This window comes from Eleutherodactylus coqui, chromosome 11 (assembly GCF_035609145.1).
Source record: "Eleutherodactylus coqui strain aEleCoq1 chromosome 11, aEleCoq1.hap1, whole genome shotgun sequence".
Classification (NCBI taxonomy): Eukaryota; Metazoa; Chordata; class Amphibia; order Anura; family Eleutherodactylidae; genus Eleutherodactylus; species Eleutherodactylus coqui.
In genome coordinates this window covers 134,564,104-134,582,889 of record NC_089847.1, presented here as the reverse complement: position 1 = coordinate 134,582,889, position 18,786 = coordinate 134,564,104, and the positions used below count along the sequence as shown (strand labels likewise).

The window sequence follows — 18,786 nt, the reverse complement described above, 5'->3', positions numbered from 1 at the left end:
TATTTGCATGCGAAACACAGAGAATAGAACCCATTGACCTCTATAGGGGCGTTCTCATGGAGGTGTTTTGTGCGAGCCGTAAAAAGGAGGACCTGCTCTGCTTTCCTGCATTATGCACAGCAAAAGTCCAACAGAAGTGTATGAGAGGTGCACAAACCACAAGGGGAAGAAAACATCTGGACTTCATTAAATCCATGGAAGGGGTGTATAACACACAAGTGTCAACAGGCCCGGCGTGCGCAAATAAATGCAGTAATATGCGCGGATATTTTCGCAAATCTACCTCCTCAGATCTCATTCCTGTGCAAATACGCTGCCGTTACCTTTTTGGCGCATAGCCTCGTGTGAAGCCGCCCTTGGAGCAGCTTAACAAGGCCGTATGCGGAATTCCGCACCACTAAAAAAAGTTGTCTTTTGGCCTTAAGTAAGCCTCTGATAGACTTTTTCATTTCTTTCTGTCGGGCGCCGCGCCTTTCTCCTATAGCCAGTCGGCCTTACATTCAAGTTATCCCTAAACCCGCTGTGAATCAGACTTCCTGCGAAAACTATCGCTCACTACAATAATGGCCACCAGCTTTATACGTGTATAAGCCAATATGTCCATCCTGACCAACTTGGATTCCCGGTAGGGGTTTGGATTAGAAGGGGGAACGGACGGGCGAGGTTTTCTTCTTAGCTTAGACTTATGCAAGACGTTTGATTTGGTTTCTTGGCATGACTTACCGGTAGTTTTGTTCTTGCTGTGTTGGGTTCGGGGCACTTTTAGATTTATCATACAGTCCTTCTACTCTTTCAGGATCCGTGGCTTTGAAGCCAATACCTTAGCAATTGAAAGGGGAACAAGACAGAGCCGTCCCGCTCACCCCTGGGATTTGCATTGGAAGGCAAGAACATAAATGTGCTTTATTTGCTGCTGATGTCCCGCTGTTTATTTCTCCCCTTCTCTCCTCCCTCCCCAATATTTATCATATTCTTGATACATTTGGCTCGGTCGCGGCTCTTAGAGTTAATAATTCTAAATCTTTAGCTCTCAATTTAAATGTACTGGCCCCAACAGGGGCGTAACTAAAGGCTCAGGGGCCCTAATGCAAAATGTGATCTGGGGCCCACCTTCTATCTGTACCCGTACCCATACCTAAACCATGCTGCACAGAGACATAACTTGAAGCTTCTGGGCCCCAATGCAAAACCTGTAACAGGGCCCCCAACTATAATGCTTTATTCATAGTACTGGACTCCCTATATGGAGAAGAGAGGCCTTATGGGCCCCCTAAGGCTCCTGGGCCCGGGTGCAACCGCATTCCTTGCACCCTCTATAGTTACGCCCCTGGGCCCCAATACTCAAACTTCTAAAGCTTAATTTTGATTTCCATTGGATTACTAAGAGCCTGACATATTTGGGAATGAATCTTACTAGCTTCTTTAAGACCCTAAACCAAATTAACTATCCCTCATTGATTAGTGTCTGAAGCAGGACCTCAGAACTTGGTGCTCCTGTAACTTATCTTGGCTGGGCAGGGCCCATTCAGATAAAATGACACGGCTTCCCAAAATTTTACACTTACTTCGTGCCCTACCTATTTCTGTCCCTGCGGCGGTCTTGAACCATTTTCCATCCAAGCTCTTGTCCTTTATTGGTCCAATGAGCTTTGGCGCATTCAGCAATATACATTTTAATGTCTTGGACTGACATAAAATAACCACTTCGACCACAAAGCTGTCGATTAACGCGTTTATCATGGAAGTGGGCTACCAACGTTTAATGCCCTGGCACTTGACCCCCCTGGAGATCGTCCTGTATGCTTCCTGGCATATCAGGCCTCTGTTTTTGGGGTAGTAGTGGTGCGGGCACCTTCTTACATATTTGGTGGCATTGCCCTAGACTGTCGCTTCTGGATTGAACTTTAATATTTACCATCACTAATGTAAGCTTGTGTAAGTCGCCTTGGTGGATTCCCGATATACCTAATACATATTTAGAGGGGGCTCGCTGTGTTTTCTGTCTCCCCATACAGATATTCATCACTCCTGGAGGAAAACATCGTTCAGTATTGATCTTGGCAAAATCAAATTGTCTTGGATAACAGTCAATGTGAAGCTGGCGGCCATTCTTACAGATCGTGAGGAACTTTTTGAGAGAACTTGGGCATCCTGGTATCAATACTCCCTCACTATGCAGCTATGGAGCCCCCCAGTCCAAGCCCGGTAAATATTAGTCAGTCCATTAGGGTTTCTTCCACTCCCCCTATTTAACTTGTCGTCCGGTCCGTTGTCCTCATTATTGGGGGGCTGGCTGGGCTACATGGCCGTCCGCTGTCTGTAGTTGATTTGTCCTTTATTGCTCCCCCTCCCCCACATCTGCCCCTTTTTATGTCTTGTCTCCCCAAGTTTCTTGTTGAGATTACTTCCTTTCGGGCCCCCCTGCTATAATATATATATATAGGTTGCACTAGAGGGGAACTTTAGGCTGCCTGTCCAAGGGCGAATGTTCACTGCGTTCCCTGCGGCGATAATGTGGTTGCGGGGAACGCAATGCACGCTTTAAGGAGTTACCGTAATTCACAGCCGCTTTCTAAAACAATGTTTAGCATGATAACAACAATTAGTAAAAAGTATTTGTTTTATTAATCAAAAATCTCTAATGATCTGTACAGGAGGCCGAGGTGAGGCGAGGTGTCAGCGCAGAGCGTCCTGGACACGGCTACACAACCTCCATGAACCAGGTGGGTTGTAGGTAAGTGGTCTGCGTTAGGACTAACAGAAAATTATACAAATTTTTTTTTTTTAAACTTAGAACTTGACAGGTCCAAAACTCTGCATTGATTTATAAACTTTTTGGACCGTTCACCCGGGACGGAATCGCGTCGCAGGACGTGGCCAAATCCGCAGCTGTGGGATTTCACACCAAAATCTGCAGGTCTGACTGTGGATTTTGATGCGGAATTGCAGGAAGATTCTAAACTATTTTCAATGGAGTTTCCAGCGGCTCGCAGTGCGTTGTGCGGCCTATTCCGTCCGTGTGAATGGTCCCTTACTGGGAGCTGTATAACTCTGCAGCGGATTTATTAAACCTGTCTAATAGACATTGCAAACTTAGACTAAACCGTTTTATCATGATTCTGCTGGATGACAAACTTGGCTCATTTTTGGACAGTTTTGTCTCATTTTATACCAACTGTTAATAGTTAGTTTGCGCCTTATCTGTAGCGCATTTTGGGAATATAATGGTGTATTTAGGCTATGCCCCTTTTATGCCAAGCCACACCCTTTCTGCAAAGACAAGCTCCTAATTCAGATGAAACAAAAAAAAGTGGATACTCATTATACCTTTTGTGACAACATTCTGGCATCACTTGGTAAAGACACGAGTCGAAACCTTGTGGTTTTACTCTGGAGGAATGAAAGAAGAATTGTTTTAATGCACCACGTATGCTGCCATCTTTAATTCTTATATTGGTCTATGCATTGGTTTCTCTGGATCAGAACCTGATTAGATGGATCTGCAGACACCTGTCCTGCTACAAACAGCATAAGGCTGGGTTCACACTGGGCGGATTCTGGGCGGAAATCTCGCGGTTTGGCCGCAGCAAAAAAATGCGAGATTTCAGCCAGGAATCCGCTGCTTCAAAACCCGCAGCACTTAGCCGCGGGTTTTGAAGCAGCCTGGAACTCCCATAGAGTAGAGCGCGGCTGGAGTGGAAGAAAAAAAAATGAACATGCTGCGGCCGGCGAATCCACGCCGCAGCGCCAGCTTTGCCGCGGCGGATTCGCCATCCCGTGTGGACAAGATTTCTGAGAAATCTCGTCCACATGGCTGGCTAAACCCAGAATTAGCGGTCGCAGGCGGATTTTCTGCTGCAAAATTCCGGACAGAATTTCCGCGGCAAATCCACCCAGTGTGAACCCAGCCTACAGGTTCTGCTATTGGTAAATATATTGGATGGTTCTTTGAGGGTTTATGTCAGCAATAGTGGCCAGGCTGTTTACAGCCCAACATCCCAGTTTACCCCAGAAACTAGCATAAATGATAGCTGAAATCTGTCCCAGGCTTGGCACATGGACGTGCCGAAGAATGTGACAAAGAAGTATTAAGAGTCTTACACTTCTTAAAATTGGTGCATCTGCTACTAAAGACTGGTATAATAGTGCCAATGTTTAGTAGATATCCCTCATTGAGGCCTAATTATGACGCTCTGGATGCCAGTACCTCTGGATGCCAATTTTGACGCACATGCTAAAATTGCAACTTTTAGGGCTTTTATGCTGCACCCCAACCACTTTTTCAAAAAGTGGGCAGCTCTCGGCATTAGGGAGCTCATTTACGTAGTCCAACATTTCACACGCTAGTCTAAGTAAACCCTGCGACCAGTTATGAATGAGAAATGTATTAAGAGGCAGAAGCCACATTTGTCTCATCTGGTGGCACCTCCATGCAGCAGATGGAAATCTAGGCCAGCTAGTTGCTGCAGTGGGATTTAGCTATAATCTATGGCATTTTCTGGCAGTATTATAGCAAATGTAAAGAACTACATGTGGCAATGTCCCTTAATGTTGGGCCTGCCATCTTTTTGAAAAAGTGGTTTGATGCGGCATAAATGCCATAAAAGTTGCAGTTTTGGTGCGTGTGCCAAAATCTTAACATTTGGAAGACAGAATTCTGGCAGATGGGTCATAATGAATAGGCCCGCTGTGTCCACATTTGTGTATAGAACTTTTGAAGTCTGTTTTTTGCCCTGTATCAGAAAAACAGACATCTATAAGGATGTTATAAGACTGAAGGGGCTCTCCCACTTCTAGCCATTGGTGACCTGTCCTCATAATAGGTGATCGGTATCAGCTTGTTAAGGATCCACAGCCCCGGACGCCGGCGATCGGTTATTCCCAAGGCTTGGGTCTTCGTGAACGAAGCTGTCTGCTTTCCTGCAGCAAAACAACTCTGTACATGAAGATACAAGGGAACAGCTGTCCTGGTTTTGGGTGCCAGACCCCTGCTGATGTCCTATCCCGAGGACTGGTCATCAATAACTAGAAGTAGGGCAACCCCTTTAACTAGCACAGAATTTTGGACTTCTTTGGAATTAAAACAAAAGACATAAAGTCCATTTACACACAAAGACAATCTTTCAAACAATTGAAAGATTGACAGTTTTAGCAATCGTTTTGCATAAACTGCTAATGGACACTAATGTGTTTAAATGAGCCTCTAGCAGCTGTTTGCAAATCGCAGCATGTCATCTGGACCTTGCACTCAGCAGCATTGTCTTCACATGGGGCGGCAGCTGGCTGTCAGCTGAGTACAATGTAATCAGCTTCTCCCGTGGAGAACACAGTCAGTGGTCCCTATTATCTCTCCGGCTGAACGATGGATTTTAAACTCACCCAAAAATCATCGTTCAGCCAAAGAGTGAACGATGGTAGCGTCTAAGCGCAATGATTCTCGCTCAAAAGCCATCGTTTGAACGAATTTTGAGCAATAACCGTTGTGTGTAAATGGGGCTATAGTTGCATTCCGATATGATAGGCATTGAGTTTTTGCAGACAACTGAAGGCCACAAATTAGTCAATTGTGAAAAGGTTTCCTTATTTAAAAAGAGAAGAGAGTGGCATTGTCATTGCTGACACCGTACATCCGAGTATATGGAACAGGCCCATTTGTAGCATATTGAACATGTGGTCCCTAGTACCATGGTCCATGCGGTCAGGATCCAAACTGATCCGTAATTATTACGGTTGCCATGAACATCCATGTTTTCCGCATTCTAAAACACGCCGGGCAGCAATCTGTACGGCACTGTGTCAGTGTAAAGCTTCCAGTCCTTCCCATACTTGCTGGAGCATCGGTGCTCGTCACGTATACAGCGATGGACCAACAAGATGCCCATGTAGATAATATAGAAGTAAGGCAGGAGATGGTCGAAGCCACAAGTCAGGCAGTACGACAACGAGCCCATCAAGTCTCCAGTGTAGTTGAAATGGCGGGCAACCCCCCAAAACCCAGAAATCATCAGTTTGCTGTAATGCCTCTTGCCATCTGCCGAGGTGTAGGAACACTCAATGTATTTGGGCTTTTTGCCCCAGATTGCACAGTTGCCGTTGGTGCACCGGAACAGATCCTTTTGATGGTTAGTCATCCTGAAGATGTAATATCCAATCAGGCCAAGGAGCAAAACTCCTACAGCGGCAGGGGTGGATAGCTGGACTGGGTTGTACACCAAATACAGGCCCTGAGGACACAAAGAAACATACTTCATTAGTAAGCAGCCATCCCAGGCACATAAAGGGAATAGTCAGTCATCTTATCCAATAAAGCTTACAACGTTTCCCTGTAAAATAAGTATAATTTGTGCATCATTTCTGTTTTCAAGATCTCTGCTTACTGTCAGTTTATTGGAAGCCTAAAGGGGTCGTCCAGTTGTAAACTATTGATGGCCGGCTTGCATCATCCTGGACCCCCACCGATCTGCTGTTTGCCAAGACAGTGGACTTGCGTAGGCCCTAAGCTGACTACTGCAGGAAGCAGACAGCTCCATTCTTTTTTTTTTTTAAACTCGTTTTATTGAAAACATTGTATTTTGTACAACAACTGAATAAAGAAAACTTTTGGTTACATCATTAGCTCATTATATTCCTAACAAGTGTTTTAGTACATTCTATTGACATATTCCTTTGTTACATTTTCCTCTGGTAATATAATTTCTTTGTGGTGACGGCGGAGGGTGTGTTCCTTTGTTAGCCCATCTAAGTGTTTCTAGGCATCACTGTTCTCAGCAAATTATGGAACTGGTTCTGTGTGTACACCGTACTTGATGACCCACACCATCTTTCCCACACTTTATCGAATTTTTCAGGGCATTTTCTATTTTTATATACCATTTTTTCATATGGCAGAACGGCGTTGACAATGCTCTGCCACTTTGTGAGTGTCGGGGGGCGCCTGTCCATCCAGCGTAAGGCTATTGCCTTCCGGGCGTAAAATAGAACCTTTGTAAGAAATATCCTGTCATGATATTGCCATTGTTCTTCGTCTAAGATCCCCAACAGGCACACTGCAGGATCGTGTGGTACTGGTATTCCCAATATTTGTGTTAGAAACTCTATAATCTCTCTCCAGTATGTCTGAATATCTACGCAGTTCCATATCAAATGGTTGAAGTTTGCATTGGGCATTCCACATCGGTGGCAGCGGTTGGTGGTTATCCGATTCATTTTATGAAGTCTGCTCGGTGTTAGATAACACTGATGTAAGATATATAGTTGTGTTAGTTTGTTATTTGCCGCCGGTGATACTGTGGTGTATATGGACATGGCCATTTCCCAATCTTCACTAGTGAGGGTGGGAATAAGTTCTCTCCATCTCTGCATTACTGTCATTGGTATGTCAGGGGTTTTAGCATGTAGTAGATGGGTATACAGCACTGAAATCAGGCCTTTGGGTCCTTGTGTTCGCAGTACCCCTATCAATGGGTACTGTGAAAATATTTGTCTAGGTCCTGGAAACTGTGCGGTCAGTGCGTGTCGGAGTTGCAAATATCTAAAAAATCCCGCCCTTGGGATCTGGTATAGCTCTTGCATTTGTTCAAAGGAAACCAGTGTTTGGTCCCTATAAACATGCTCTAGTGTGGTAACTCCTGAGTTTATCCAGAATTGTTTACCTGGCAAATTCACCAAGTGTGGTAATGCCCTGTTGTCCCACAGGGGAGTCTCCAAGGGGGTGTTCTCTTGTCTTGTTAGTGATTTGCATATCTGCCACACGTTCACTGCCAGTCTGTGGACTGGCAGCATTTGTTTGGTTATCAATTTTGGTTTTTCCAGGAGGATCCACAACGAAGTCTCCTCGAGGAAGTACATGAGATGGTGCTCGGAGTTAGGGAGAGGCGCACCCGACAGCCAATGACGGAGATACCTGACCTGTCCCGCCAGATAATATAGTTTAAAATCTGGTAACGCCATACCTGCAATTTCTTTAGGGCGTTGTAGGGTATCCAGTCGTAGTTTGGCTCTAGAGTTTCCCCATATGAATGACGTTATTAATGAGTTAGTTTTTTTAAAGAATTTCTGTGGTATAATTGTTTCTGTATGTTCTAGGCAATATAAGTATTTAGGGAGTATTATCATTTTTATGAGGTTTATTCTGCCTGCTACAGATAGTGGTAGGGTGCTCCAGCCTTTCAACTTTTGCTGCAGAGTTGTCAGCAGGGGGGCAATATTTAACTCGAGGCTCTGGGTGTGTTCTCTGGTGATATATATACCAAGGTACTTAAATCTGGGAGTGATTTGTAAGTTACAAAATACATCCCCCGTCTGCCATCCCTCTGATCTTAGGGGCATGAAAGCGGATTTTTGCCAGTTAATGCATAGGCCTGAAAAAATTCCAAACCTGTCTATTAGAGATACGGTCAGTGGTAGGGTGTTTCTAGGGTCTGACATATACAATATTATATCGTCCGCATACAAGCCTATTCTATCCTCTCTGGGTCCGATTTGAACGCCTTTGTATGAGTTGTGTTGTCGAATTCTCAGGGCTAGGGGTTCGATTGCAATTGCAAATAGAAGGGGGGAAAGTGGGCATCCCTGTCGTGTCCCCCTGTGTAGTGGGAAGGAAGTGGAGACCAGGCCGTTTACCGTTACCCTTGCGGTCGGGGCTTTGTACAGGATGGTGACCCATTTTATAAACGTTTCTCCAAACCTGAATTTACGCAGCACCTCTATCAGGTACTGCCACTCGACGGAGTCGAACGCTTTAGCCGCGTCTAGTGAGGCCAGGGCCCAGTCTGCTCTCCACCTCCACCCCACCTGTGTGATTACCTGTGTTCTTCTGATATTGTCCGATGTCGATTTACCCGGGATAAAGCCAGATTGGTCCGGGTGTATAATTTTCCCTATTATTTGGTTTAGTCGGGTCGCTAGTATTTTAGTAAGGATTTTATAGTCCGTGTTTAATAGGGAAATCGGCCTATACGAGCCGCACTCCTCTGGGTTTTTGTCTGGTTTAAGTATGAGGACTATGTTGGCCTCTAGCATCGATTCTGGTAGGTGATGTTTATCCAGGATGTATTTGTATAGGGTAAACAATTGTGGTATTATTTCTTTTTTGTAATGTTGATATATTTCCACTGGCAACCCATCCATTCCCGGAGTTTTGTTTTTAGCCATCTCATTTATTGCTTCTTCAATCTCTTCCACTGTTATGGGGGAGTCAAGTAGGGACCTATAGTCGTCTTGTATTTCTGGAAATATTATGTCATTTAAGTAGGTCTCTAGTTCTGCCGCTGTGTAATTTACCCTTGATTGGTATAAGTCTTTGTAGAATTGCTGAAATCTATCTAGGATTTCTTTCGGGTCTGTAAGCACTACTTCCTCGGTTGATTTAACTCGCAGTATGGTTGGGGGAGCGGTTTCCTGTCTCGCCATATAAGCAAGTAGTTTACTGGATTGGTTTCCTTGTTCAAAAAAGGACTGTCGGGTAAAGAATAGATTCCTTTGGGCTTTCTCTTTCAGGTATAATAAGTAGTCTCTGCCTGTCTGAAGCCATTTATCTCTTTTAGTGTCTATAGGGTCAGCTATATAATCTCTTTCTAGTTGTTGGCATTGCTCTGCTAAAAGTTCACCTTCACGTGCCGTGGCTCTTTTGACAAATGAAATTGAGGACCTTAAACAGCCTCTAAGGTATGATTTAAATGCCTCCCATACTAGATTTATGTCTCCATGCGTCTCATGTGCCTCATAGTATATTTGGATCTGGTCCGGTATGCGGTCATTAGGTCCAAATAATGAAAGCCAGAATGGGTGCACCCTTGGTCTCTTGATTGTGATTGGGCCTGGGTTTTTAAGGGTCATACGTATTGGCGAGTGGTCTGAGATACCTCGAGGTAGGAACTCTATTGAGTCTATTTTAGGGAATAGTGAAGGGGACCCGAATATATAGTCTATTCGGCTGAGAGCGTGGTTGTGGGCTGCATGGCAGGTATACTCTTTTTGCTGCGGGTGAAATGTTCGCCATAAGTCTAGCCAACCCGTTACCGAGATAATAGAGGCCAGGCGAGTCTTGCTCGCATCTCCCTCCCCCCGAGCACCACCCCCAAATCTATCCAAGGCGGGATCCATCACCATGTTCATATCTCCCATACAGACAACTGTTGCGTCTGGAGAGAATGATGCAAATTGAATGCCGTCTGCTAGAATGGTTGTTGTTGCCGGCGGCGGGTTATAGTAACATAGTAGGACATATGGGTCATTGTTAATTTTAGCTCTTACAAAAATATATCTGCCCTCTGTGTCCTTCTTAATCTGTTCCACCTCCCATCTAAGTGTTCTTCTTATTAGTAGAGACACCCCCCTGGAGTATGATGTGTGGTATACATGCGCGGACCATTGTACCCATGGCTTCAGTAAGACTTTTGTGGTTTCAGGTGTAAGGTGGGTCTCCTGTAAGCACAGGATGTGTGGTCGCCAGGAGCGCAGCAACGTGTTCATCGCTGCCCGTTTCCTAGTAGACCCCATGCCCCTGACGTTCCAGGATACAAAGACTATCTCCGCCATTGGCTAAGAGATGTTAATCTGATCCGGATACTATTCCCCATGTTATTCTGCCCGTCAGGCGACCCCCCCCGACACTCAATTGCATTTTTATCATCTATCATGTAACAGTACTTCAGCACATTTTCAATATCATCATAGAGCACTTGATGCATACAACTTAAAAACATTTTGATAAACTACTATCAACTGTAACTCTCAATCAACCTGTAATTAACCAGATTCGAAGATTATCTTCTTTATCACATACGTATTCGTGGCAACCTGTATTTAGGGGGTACCTACATAGTATAGCTTATTACAAGACTATACTTGTGGTATTGTTGTGTTGTTAAATCAGTTATGTGGACCGGCATTGGTTAGGCTGTCATTTTCTGGGTGGGTCCCCTTAAGGATAGGAAGCATATGGGGAGGGGGTTCTAAATCACCCCGCAAGACATCGACGAGGGGAATCGGTGGAGGAGGAGGATGGGGGGGGGGGTTAAAACAGGTGAATCTCGCCGGGGCCGTAGAAAGGGAAGGTTTGTCATCTTCTCCTGGGAATCGTAGATTACTTGTCTGCCACAGATAAAGAAAGTCTCGGTTCTGTGCCATTTGGCTAGAGTGTTCTTGTGGCGTGTTTAGAGGATAGTCACTAGTGTGCAGTTAGGAACTGTAAGGGAAATGTTCATCTTTGTGTATTGGTCTCTGCACCTAGAGAGGGGAAAATAAATGGTTATGTATACATTACGGCCCTTCTGGTCGTCGTCTGGTGTTCAGCCAATTTCCTGCTTCCGTTGGTGTGGAGAAGAAGCGGGCACGGTCCCCGTCGATCACCCGCAGTCGAGCCGGATACACCATCGAGTACGGGAGCTGCAGATCTCTTAGTTGCTTTTTGACTCCGAAGAATGTTGCTCGCTGCTTTTGGAGATCAGCTGAGAAATCCGGAAAAATGGACACTGTGGCGTTGTCATGTCGCAGGGGCCCTCCCTTTCTGGCAGCTTGTAGGATTATATCCCTGTCACGGGAGTTGAGCAGCTTTGCTAGTAGAGGTCTGGGTGGGGCTCCTGGTATTGGTGGCTTCATGGGCACTCGATGCGCACGTTCAATAACAAAGACTTGCGATAGTCCAGCATTGGGAAAGAGTTCTCGAAGCCAGCGTTCTATAAATTCTTCAGGTCTTTGCCCCTCGGCCCGCTCTGGTAGCCCCACTATGCGCAAATTATTTCTTCGCGACCGATTTTCCAGATCGTCTGCTTTTTGTCTCCAGTATTCAGCTTTCTGCGTAAGATCTCGTATTGCATCTGTCATTGGGGCGACAGTATCATCTAGGGTAGATATTCTGTTCTCTGTGCTGGCAACACGTTCTCTTAGGTTTTGGAGATCTTGTCTCAGCAGACTCACATCCACTTTAACTTCATCAATTTTGCTGGTGAGCGTGGCTGTAGATGTTTGTATTGCGGTCAGAAGCTGTTCAGACAGTTGTTGCAGCGTTTGCACAGTTCCCTCAGTTGGATCTGGGTTGGTATGCTTTGTTGCTGCAGCTCCCGCCGCAGCGGGCGCAGCGGGTTCAGGGCTGGGCTCCTTCCGGGTTTCTCCTCTTGCGAAGACTTTAAGTTTGTCTGCAGATGAGCTTTGTCTAGTGGGGCCCATGTCGCGGTTGTTTGGTTTTCCGTTATAGAAATTGAATGTTCTATAGGGGTCTGCTGCTGCCCCTGTTTTGCCCCTTCTCCTGGTTCTCCGAATTGTATGGTGTTTAGTCCTCTTGTAAGTGGAGGGGGGGGGGGGGGGAGGGCCTCCCTCTATGTCCCCTTAAATGTGTCTTCTCACTGCTTTGCTTGCTAGCTGCGCTTGTTCGCTTGATGGTCACTTCGCTGCGGGTCTGAGGTCGTTGTGCGCTGCGCTGCCTGTGCCTTCTGTGTAATTCTAATGTCTCTGTCCTCTTCCCTTTCCCTGCAGCGGTGCTATATTGGGCCCGGGGGTAGCTTTCGGCCCTGTTTTAAGGGCCTTTCTGTTCCGGCGCCACACGCAAGATGGCCGCCGCAGCCGCGTTTTCGCGGTCTTTTCCCGCCAGCAGCTTTTCCTATGTCCACCTCTCGGTTATACCTTCCGGATCTCGACCTTCTCTTCCCCCTCTCCGCACAACTCCTTACCGCGCCCGGGAGCAGTGCACTCTGGTGTTCAGGGTCCTGCACCTCCGCCTCTGCCCTTCACAAGATGGCCGCCGGAGTCGCTGCCTCTCGGACTTTTCTCCCGCCGGCGGTGCCCGCTATGTCGGTGTCACAGACGTCCCTCCGGGGGGTCTATCCGCCTCCTCTCTCCCCCCTCTCGGAGCAAAGTCTGGCTCGGAGTCCCCGCCGCTCACCGGTGTCCTCCGCAGTACGTCCGCGGCGGCTATGGGTCTCCGCTCTCCCCGCTGCCGGTACCTCAGCTGCGGCCGTCCGGGAGCGCCGTCAGGGGCTCTATCCTCTCCTCCCTCCGCCGGTGCTATTCTGGGTCAGGGGACCCTCAGGATGTCTTCAGGATTAGGGTTTTTTTGCCGGTATGTGGAGGAGCGCTCCTCACATGCGGCCGGTCAGATTAGCTGCTTGGCCACGCCCCCCAGACAGCTCCATTCTTACTGCACCGACCAGGCTTGGTATGCAATACTCAGCCTGCAATACCAAGCTAGGCCACTGAAGTAAGAACGGAGCCGTCTGCTTCAAACAGAAATCAGTGTGCTAGTTTCTGAGAACAGCTATTTGGTGGGGGTCCTGGGCGACTGACCCCTGTCAATCTACTATTGATGACCTCTCCTAAGGATAGGCCATAAATAGTTTACAACTAAACAAAACTTAAGGGAGTGTTCACAAGTTGCAGAAATACTGCAGAAAATCCATAGTGGAAACGTTTACTACCAAAGTGAATGGGATTAAAGGAAATCCTGTTCACGTATAGAGGAAAAAACCCTGGGGGTTTTCTGCCGTACCTGTCCTGTGACTCTAATCTGAGATTCTGCGACAAACCCGCAGCATTTCAGCAATGTGTGAACACAACTTAAAGGGATTATGCATTCAATTAATCTGGACCAATACTTCAGTGGGCATTATACAACTAAGGCCCCCTTCAGCGTCATTGGTGCCACTCAGAGCTGCTGATCCTGCAGGAAATCACGGACGACATGCAGCACTATTACATGTAGCAAAATGCCGGTCGGAATGCTGGAATCCAGAAGGACCCCATTATAGTCAGTGGGGTCATAGGCTGGAGTCTGAATAAAGCGTAATCGGTAAGTTAGCTGTGTAATGCCTTATCGTAGCGATCTTCAGTCCTGCAGTAAAAGTCCCTCAGAGGGACACAGATGGTGTAAAAGTAAGAGCAAAATAAAGTACAAAAAATAAAAATGTAAAAAAAAAAAAAAGTAAAAAAAAAACACTTTTTTAATGCTTTTACTCATATTAGCATGAAAAAAATCCCACATATTTGGTATCAACGTGTACAATAAATTGAATGTGCTTTTTATCCTGCACGGCAAAAAGCGTTAAAAAAAAACGCTAAAAAACTGAGGCGAAATGCTAATTTTTAGCATTTTGCCTTCCAAAAAAACGCAATAAAAGTGATCAAAAACACCGTATGTACCCCAAAATGGTATCAATAAAAACTACAGCTCATCTCGCAAAAAATAAGCCTACATAGAACTCCGTCCATGGAAAAATAAAAAAGTTATTGGACTTTGAATGCAGTGAGTTTAGAAAAAAATTACAATTTCCAAAAAAAGGGGTTTTATTGTGGAAAAGTGGAAAAACCTAAAAAAAAATAAGAATTTTGGTATCGTTGTAACCGTAGCGACCTGCAGAAAAAAAATGTAGTGTGTCATTTATGCTGCATATTTAACGCTTTTTTTTTTAAAAAAACAACTAAAAATCTATGGCAGAATTGATACATTTTCTCTCCCTACGATCATAAAAAAAATTACTAAAAGTTTTACAATGTAGTCTATGTACCCAAAAATGGTACCAATAAAAACTACAGTTCCCAACGCAAAAAACAAGCCCTTATACCGCCGCATCGATGGAAAAATAAAAAAGTTATGGCTGTTGAAAAATGGAGATGAAAAAATACCAAAAATCGTTTGGTCCTCAACGCCAAAATAAGCCGTGTCCTTAAGGGGTGGTCAGAGGGTTTTTTTGCTAAAATATGTGCCCTTTTCAGCAATATAAGAAACATATACTCACCTGTCCCTGCATCTCCCGTGCCGCTGCGGCTCGCTCCCCCGTCACTGGTGTTTGTTTACAGACTGCAGTCAGCCTGTGTGCGGGATGACACAGGCCACTGCAGCCAATGACAGAGCTCCACAATCAAGTGCTGAGCTCTGTCATTGGCTGCAGCAGCATGAGACCTCTTGCAAAGGGGCTGCTGCAGCCAGTAAACATGATGTCACAGGGAAGACCCAGAGCAGCGGCATGGGATGCATTGGGAGCTGGGGGAGCTGAGTATATGGCGGTTTGTTGTGTTGCAGGATGGGGCACATGTTTTTGCAAAACCAATGATGTCTGGATTTCATGCTTTAAGTATGTGATTTTGGTAGGTAATGGTTCATTCACACTGTTTTATAGTGTTGTGGCGTATACGTCATATGTATCCACGGGCCTCCATCCACTTGACAGGAGCCATAGGAGTAGCCTTTTGGTCTCTGTTGCGCTATTCAGAGTCAATCTGTACGATGCGGTACAGATTTTTTTTAACATAGGAGCCCTATGGGTGATGGGTGCCGCTGTTTACCTGTACAGCAGCATGTGTCAGAGGTGTGTGTTGGGGATCCTCCGGACACTTACCTCCGACAGACGCTGCAAATAACTGTGAAATTACCAGTAATGGCTGCAAGTATTATTAGGCTCCATCAGGGCTAATTAGCAGATGCGTCACAGAGCAGCAATCTCAGGATGTGAAGAACGACAACAATGTAATCCTACCTGTAATGTGTAGAGGTAGGGCAACCAGACACAATCGCCCCATCCGAGGTACCAGCCAAAGTGGTCATGACAAATGTCTATTGTCTTCAGGTACCAGGCTTCGTTCCAAAAAAAATCCACCACATAGATGGCCTGTGGATAAGAAATCAGCACTCGTCAGGTAACGCTACAGTAAAGCATACACCGCAAAACACGTCATGTTAATGCCGACTATAAAAGCAGGAACATTGAACTATCCAGCCTTGATCTCCTGCCCCGGGCAACGTGCCTGGATGATTGTTTAGCAATTGCTGGACGGCCTCCAGCAGACTAGCACTTTGTAAAAGACTACTTAGGACTCCTTCACATGAGCATTTGTGCCCATTATTAGTTGTTTCAGACTGGGGAGAGACTGACTGCAAGGGTCCTTTTACATTTTAAGGGGTTGTCCAGTTGTAAACAATCAATCTGCAAGATACGTTATCTATAGTACATGTACTGGGTCTGCCAACCAGGAACCCCAAAGATCAACTAACTGTTCACTGGGTCGCCGGGCTCGTGCACAGAACTTATTTTTGCAAGAAGCAGACAGCTCCGTTCTCACTACAGTGGCCAGGCTTGGTATTGCAGCAAATTCATATTGAAGTTAATGAGAACTTTGACTGTAATACCAGGCCTGACCACTACAGTGGGTATAGAGCTGTCTGCTTCCTTCAGAAATCAGCTCAGAACATGAGTGCACTAGTTTAGCAAACAGCTGATTAGCAGAGATCCTGGTCAGAGGACCCCCACTGATCTACTAAGGATGGACTATCCTATGGATTCACAATCAATAGTTTACAAGCCAAAAACCCCTTTAAAAATATGGTCCCAATGAGGTGAACTGATCAGTGAGTTTGGCACTTGTCTATCTGGCCTTTACACAGACCATTTCAGAGTCTAGGTGGGGCAAACGATTGTTCATCCTTGTAGCCAAGGTGCATGCTATCCATAATGCAAGTTGCAACCGACAGACTCGGTCGCAACTCGCATCAGACATTACATGGACCCCCGCCTGTGTGCTGCCCGATATACATTCTATTTCTCATTCGTGAATTGGACATGCCAGACCAACAGTCCACATGAACAAATGTCCATGTATATAACCTCAAGGGCTGTAATGGGCCCAAGTGTTAGCAGCACATCCCCCATTTATATGGGGACGACCGCCACCAACAATTATGATTTTTTGGGGGGCTGTAAAAAGATGCAATCCTCCAATGAATGAGTGCCGAGAAGGTAGGAAGCAGAGTGGGGTGTTGGCCGTACCTGCAGAATGTTGACAAGGATCATGGAGTTGGTGACCTGCCCATACAACTCTTGTTGCTTCGCGGCGTATGACAGGTTGATTAAAGCCCAGGCCACAATTCCAGGACGGCCGTTGAAGAAAAGCTTAAAATCAAACCACTTCCCAATGCGAGGGTTAAACTCAATCCCCATCATGTAGTCGTAGATAACGTTACCGGTGAATTTACTGCAAAACAACAATAAAATAGATGAGCCGGTGATTGTCTATCGTCGCAGCTCTATTATAGAGATCTGTATAACATTTCCTCACAGTTCTGTTTTTCTCGGTTTCGCTCATAGATAAGATATGAAGCTGCAGCGGTGCGATTTGGGTCTAGGTTACTTCCTTTATCACTTGACTGTTGCACTACAGTCACATGTTACATATCAGTGATCACTACGGCCGTCATAGAAGACCATTTTAGAGAGCGGCTATAAGGATATATTTGTCGATTCACAACCGTAACTGTAATTTAGTCAATTTGCAAAGTTGAACATATGAAAAAATAGTAGGCAAAACGATTCTTCCCATTCATTCTATGGACTAGTGAATTTCGTGAAACGACTCGTCCCTCTCTAAGGCTTTATTCAGACATCTATATGCGAGTTGTGCCTGAGAAACGTAGACACAAGTTGCATCACACGGACACAGACCTGCAGCGAAAAAACACTAATTGGCTATAAGGAGTCAGTGTGCGGTCGGTGGAATAAACGCGGCCTGGATTTACGCCCTTCTGAATGGGCCCTTAGAATGATATCATCATACCTGCAGCTCCCCGTAAGTCAGTTACAGTGACCCTCCCGCAAAAGCGTACAATCAGAAACTGGTGGTAATGTTATTTCTTCTATGGTATGAGAAATAAGAAGTCAACTTGAGGTCCTCAAGCAGGGAGGGGAAAAAAGCCCATTTACTGTGCATATCTCATACGTTGTGTCACATGCCTGTAACGGTTTAAAGCAGGCCACAATTCACCTCCTGTACAACCCCATACACCCTGCACAGAATTATTTTCTCAAACCTCCTCAATCTCCATTTTTAAGGAAAAAAATATATATTGCACTGATAGGCACTCTGCCTGTATACAACACTTGCAGAAAGCAGCAGCATAACAGCATACCCACACTAGAACACTTCAGTGAATAAATACTGAACCAGAACATACATACAGCACCAGAACCAAGCTTGTAATATAAATACTGTACCAGAACCAAGCTCAGCACATAAATACAGCACCAGAACCAAGCTCAGTACATACATACAGCACCAGAACCAAGCTTGTAATATAAATACTGTACCAGAACCAAGCTCATTACATAAATACAGCACCAGAACCAAGCTCATTACATAAATACAGCACCAGAACCAAGCTCAGTACATACATACAGCACCAGAACCAAGCTTGTAATATAAATACTGTACCAGAACCAAGCTCATTACATAAATACAGCACCAGAACCAAGCTTAGTACATAAATACAGCACCAGAACCAAGCTCGTAATATAAATACTATTCCAAAACCAAACTCAGTACATACATACAGCACCAGAACCAAACTCAGTGCATACATACAGCACCAGAACCAAGCTCTTAATATAAATACAACATCGGGCGTCCCAATTCCTAAATGTGGTCGCAGACGAGGAAGGTAGATGTATTATACTAACATGCCTGATGATCAATGCCTTATACACTATCCTTTCAATTTATTCTCCAAACAAACAATCTACTTTTGTCCAAGGAGATCTAGATCGTTTTGCAAGTGTCAAGCAAGGGGCACTGATAGTCTGTGGAGACTTTAATGCTGCCCCTAAGACCTCCTTTGACAAAAGTGTCCCACACCCCACTAATAATGCACAGGGCTTACAAGACCTCATTATTCCAAAGCGATCTATATGATGTTTGGAGAATACAACATGCCAATGAGAGGAATTACATTTTCTTCTCCCACCCGCATAGAGTATATTCCCGCATCAATTACTTCTTAGTAGACAAATGGGAACTACAAAGGTCCCG

General features: G+C 45.3%; 1 protein-coding gene across 1 annotated transcript in view; it reads right to left on the bottom strand.

Annotated features, from left to right (window-relative positions):
• Nucleotides 1-2,602: 2,602 nt before the first annotated feature.
• Nucleotides 2,603-18,786, bottom strand: part of DHCR7 (7-dehydrocholesterol reductase) — a 33,944-nt gene continuing 17,760 nt past the window's right edge. The window contains exons 6-8 of the mRNA XM_066583571.1: nt 16,755-16,959; nt 15,468-15,599; nt 2,603-6,224 (exon numbers count right to left, since the gene is read on the bottom strand). Of these exons, the coding sequence (XP_066439668.1) occupies nt 5,760-6,224; nt 15,468-15,599; nt 16,755-16,959 (802 nt within the window). The 3' untranslated portion in view covers nt 2,603-5,759. The remainder of the gene's footprint in view (nt 6,225-15,467; nt 15,600-16,754; nt 16,960-18,786) is intronic.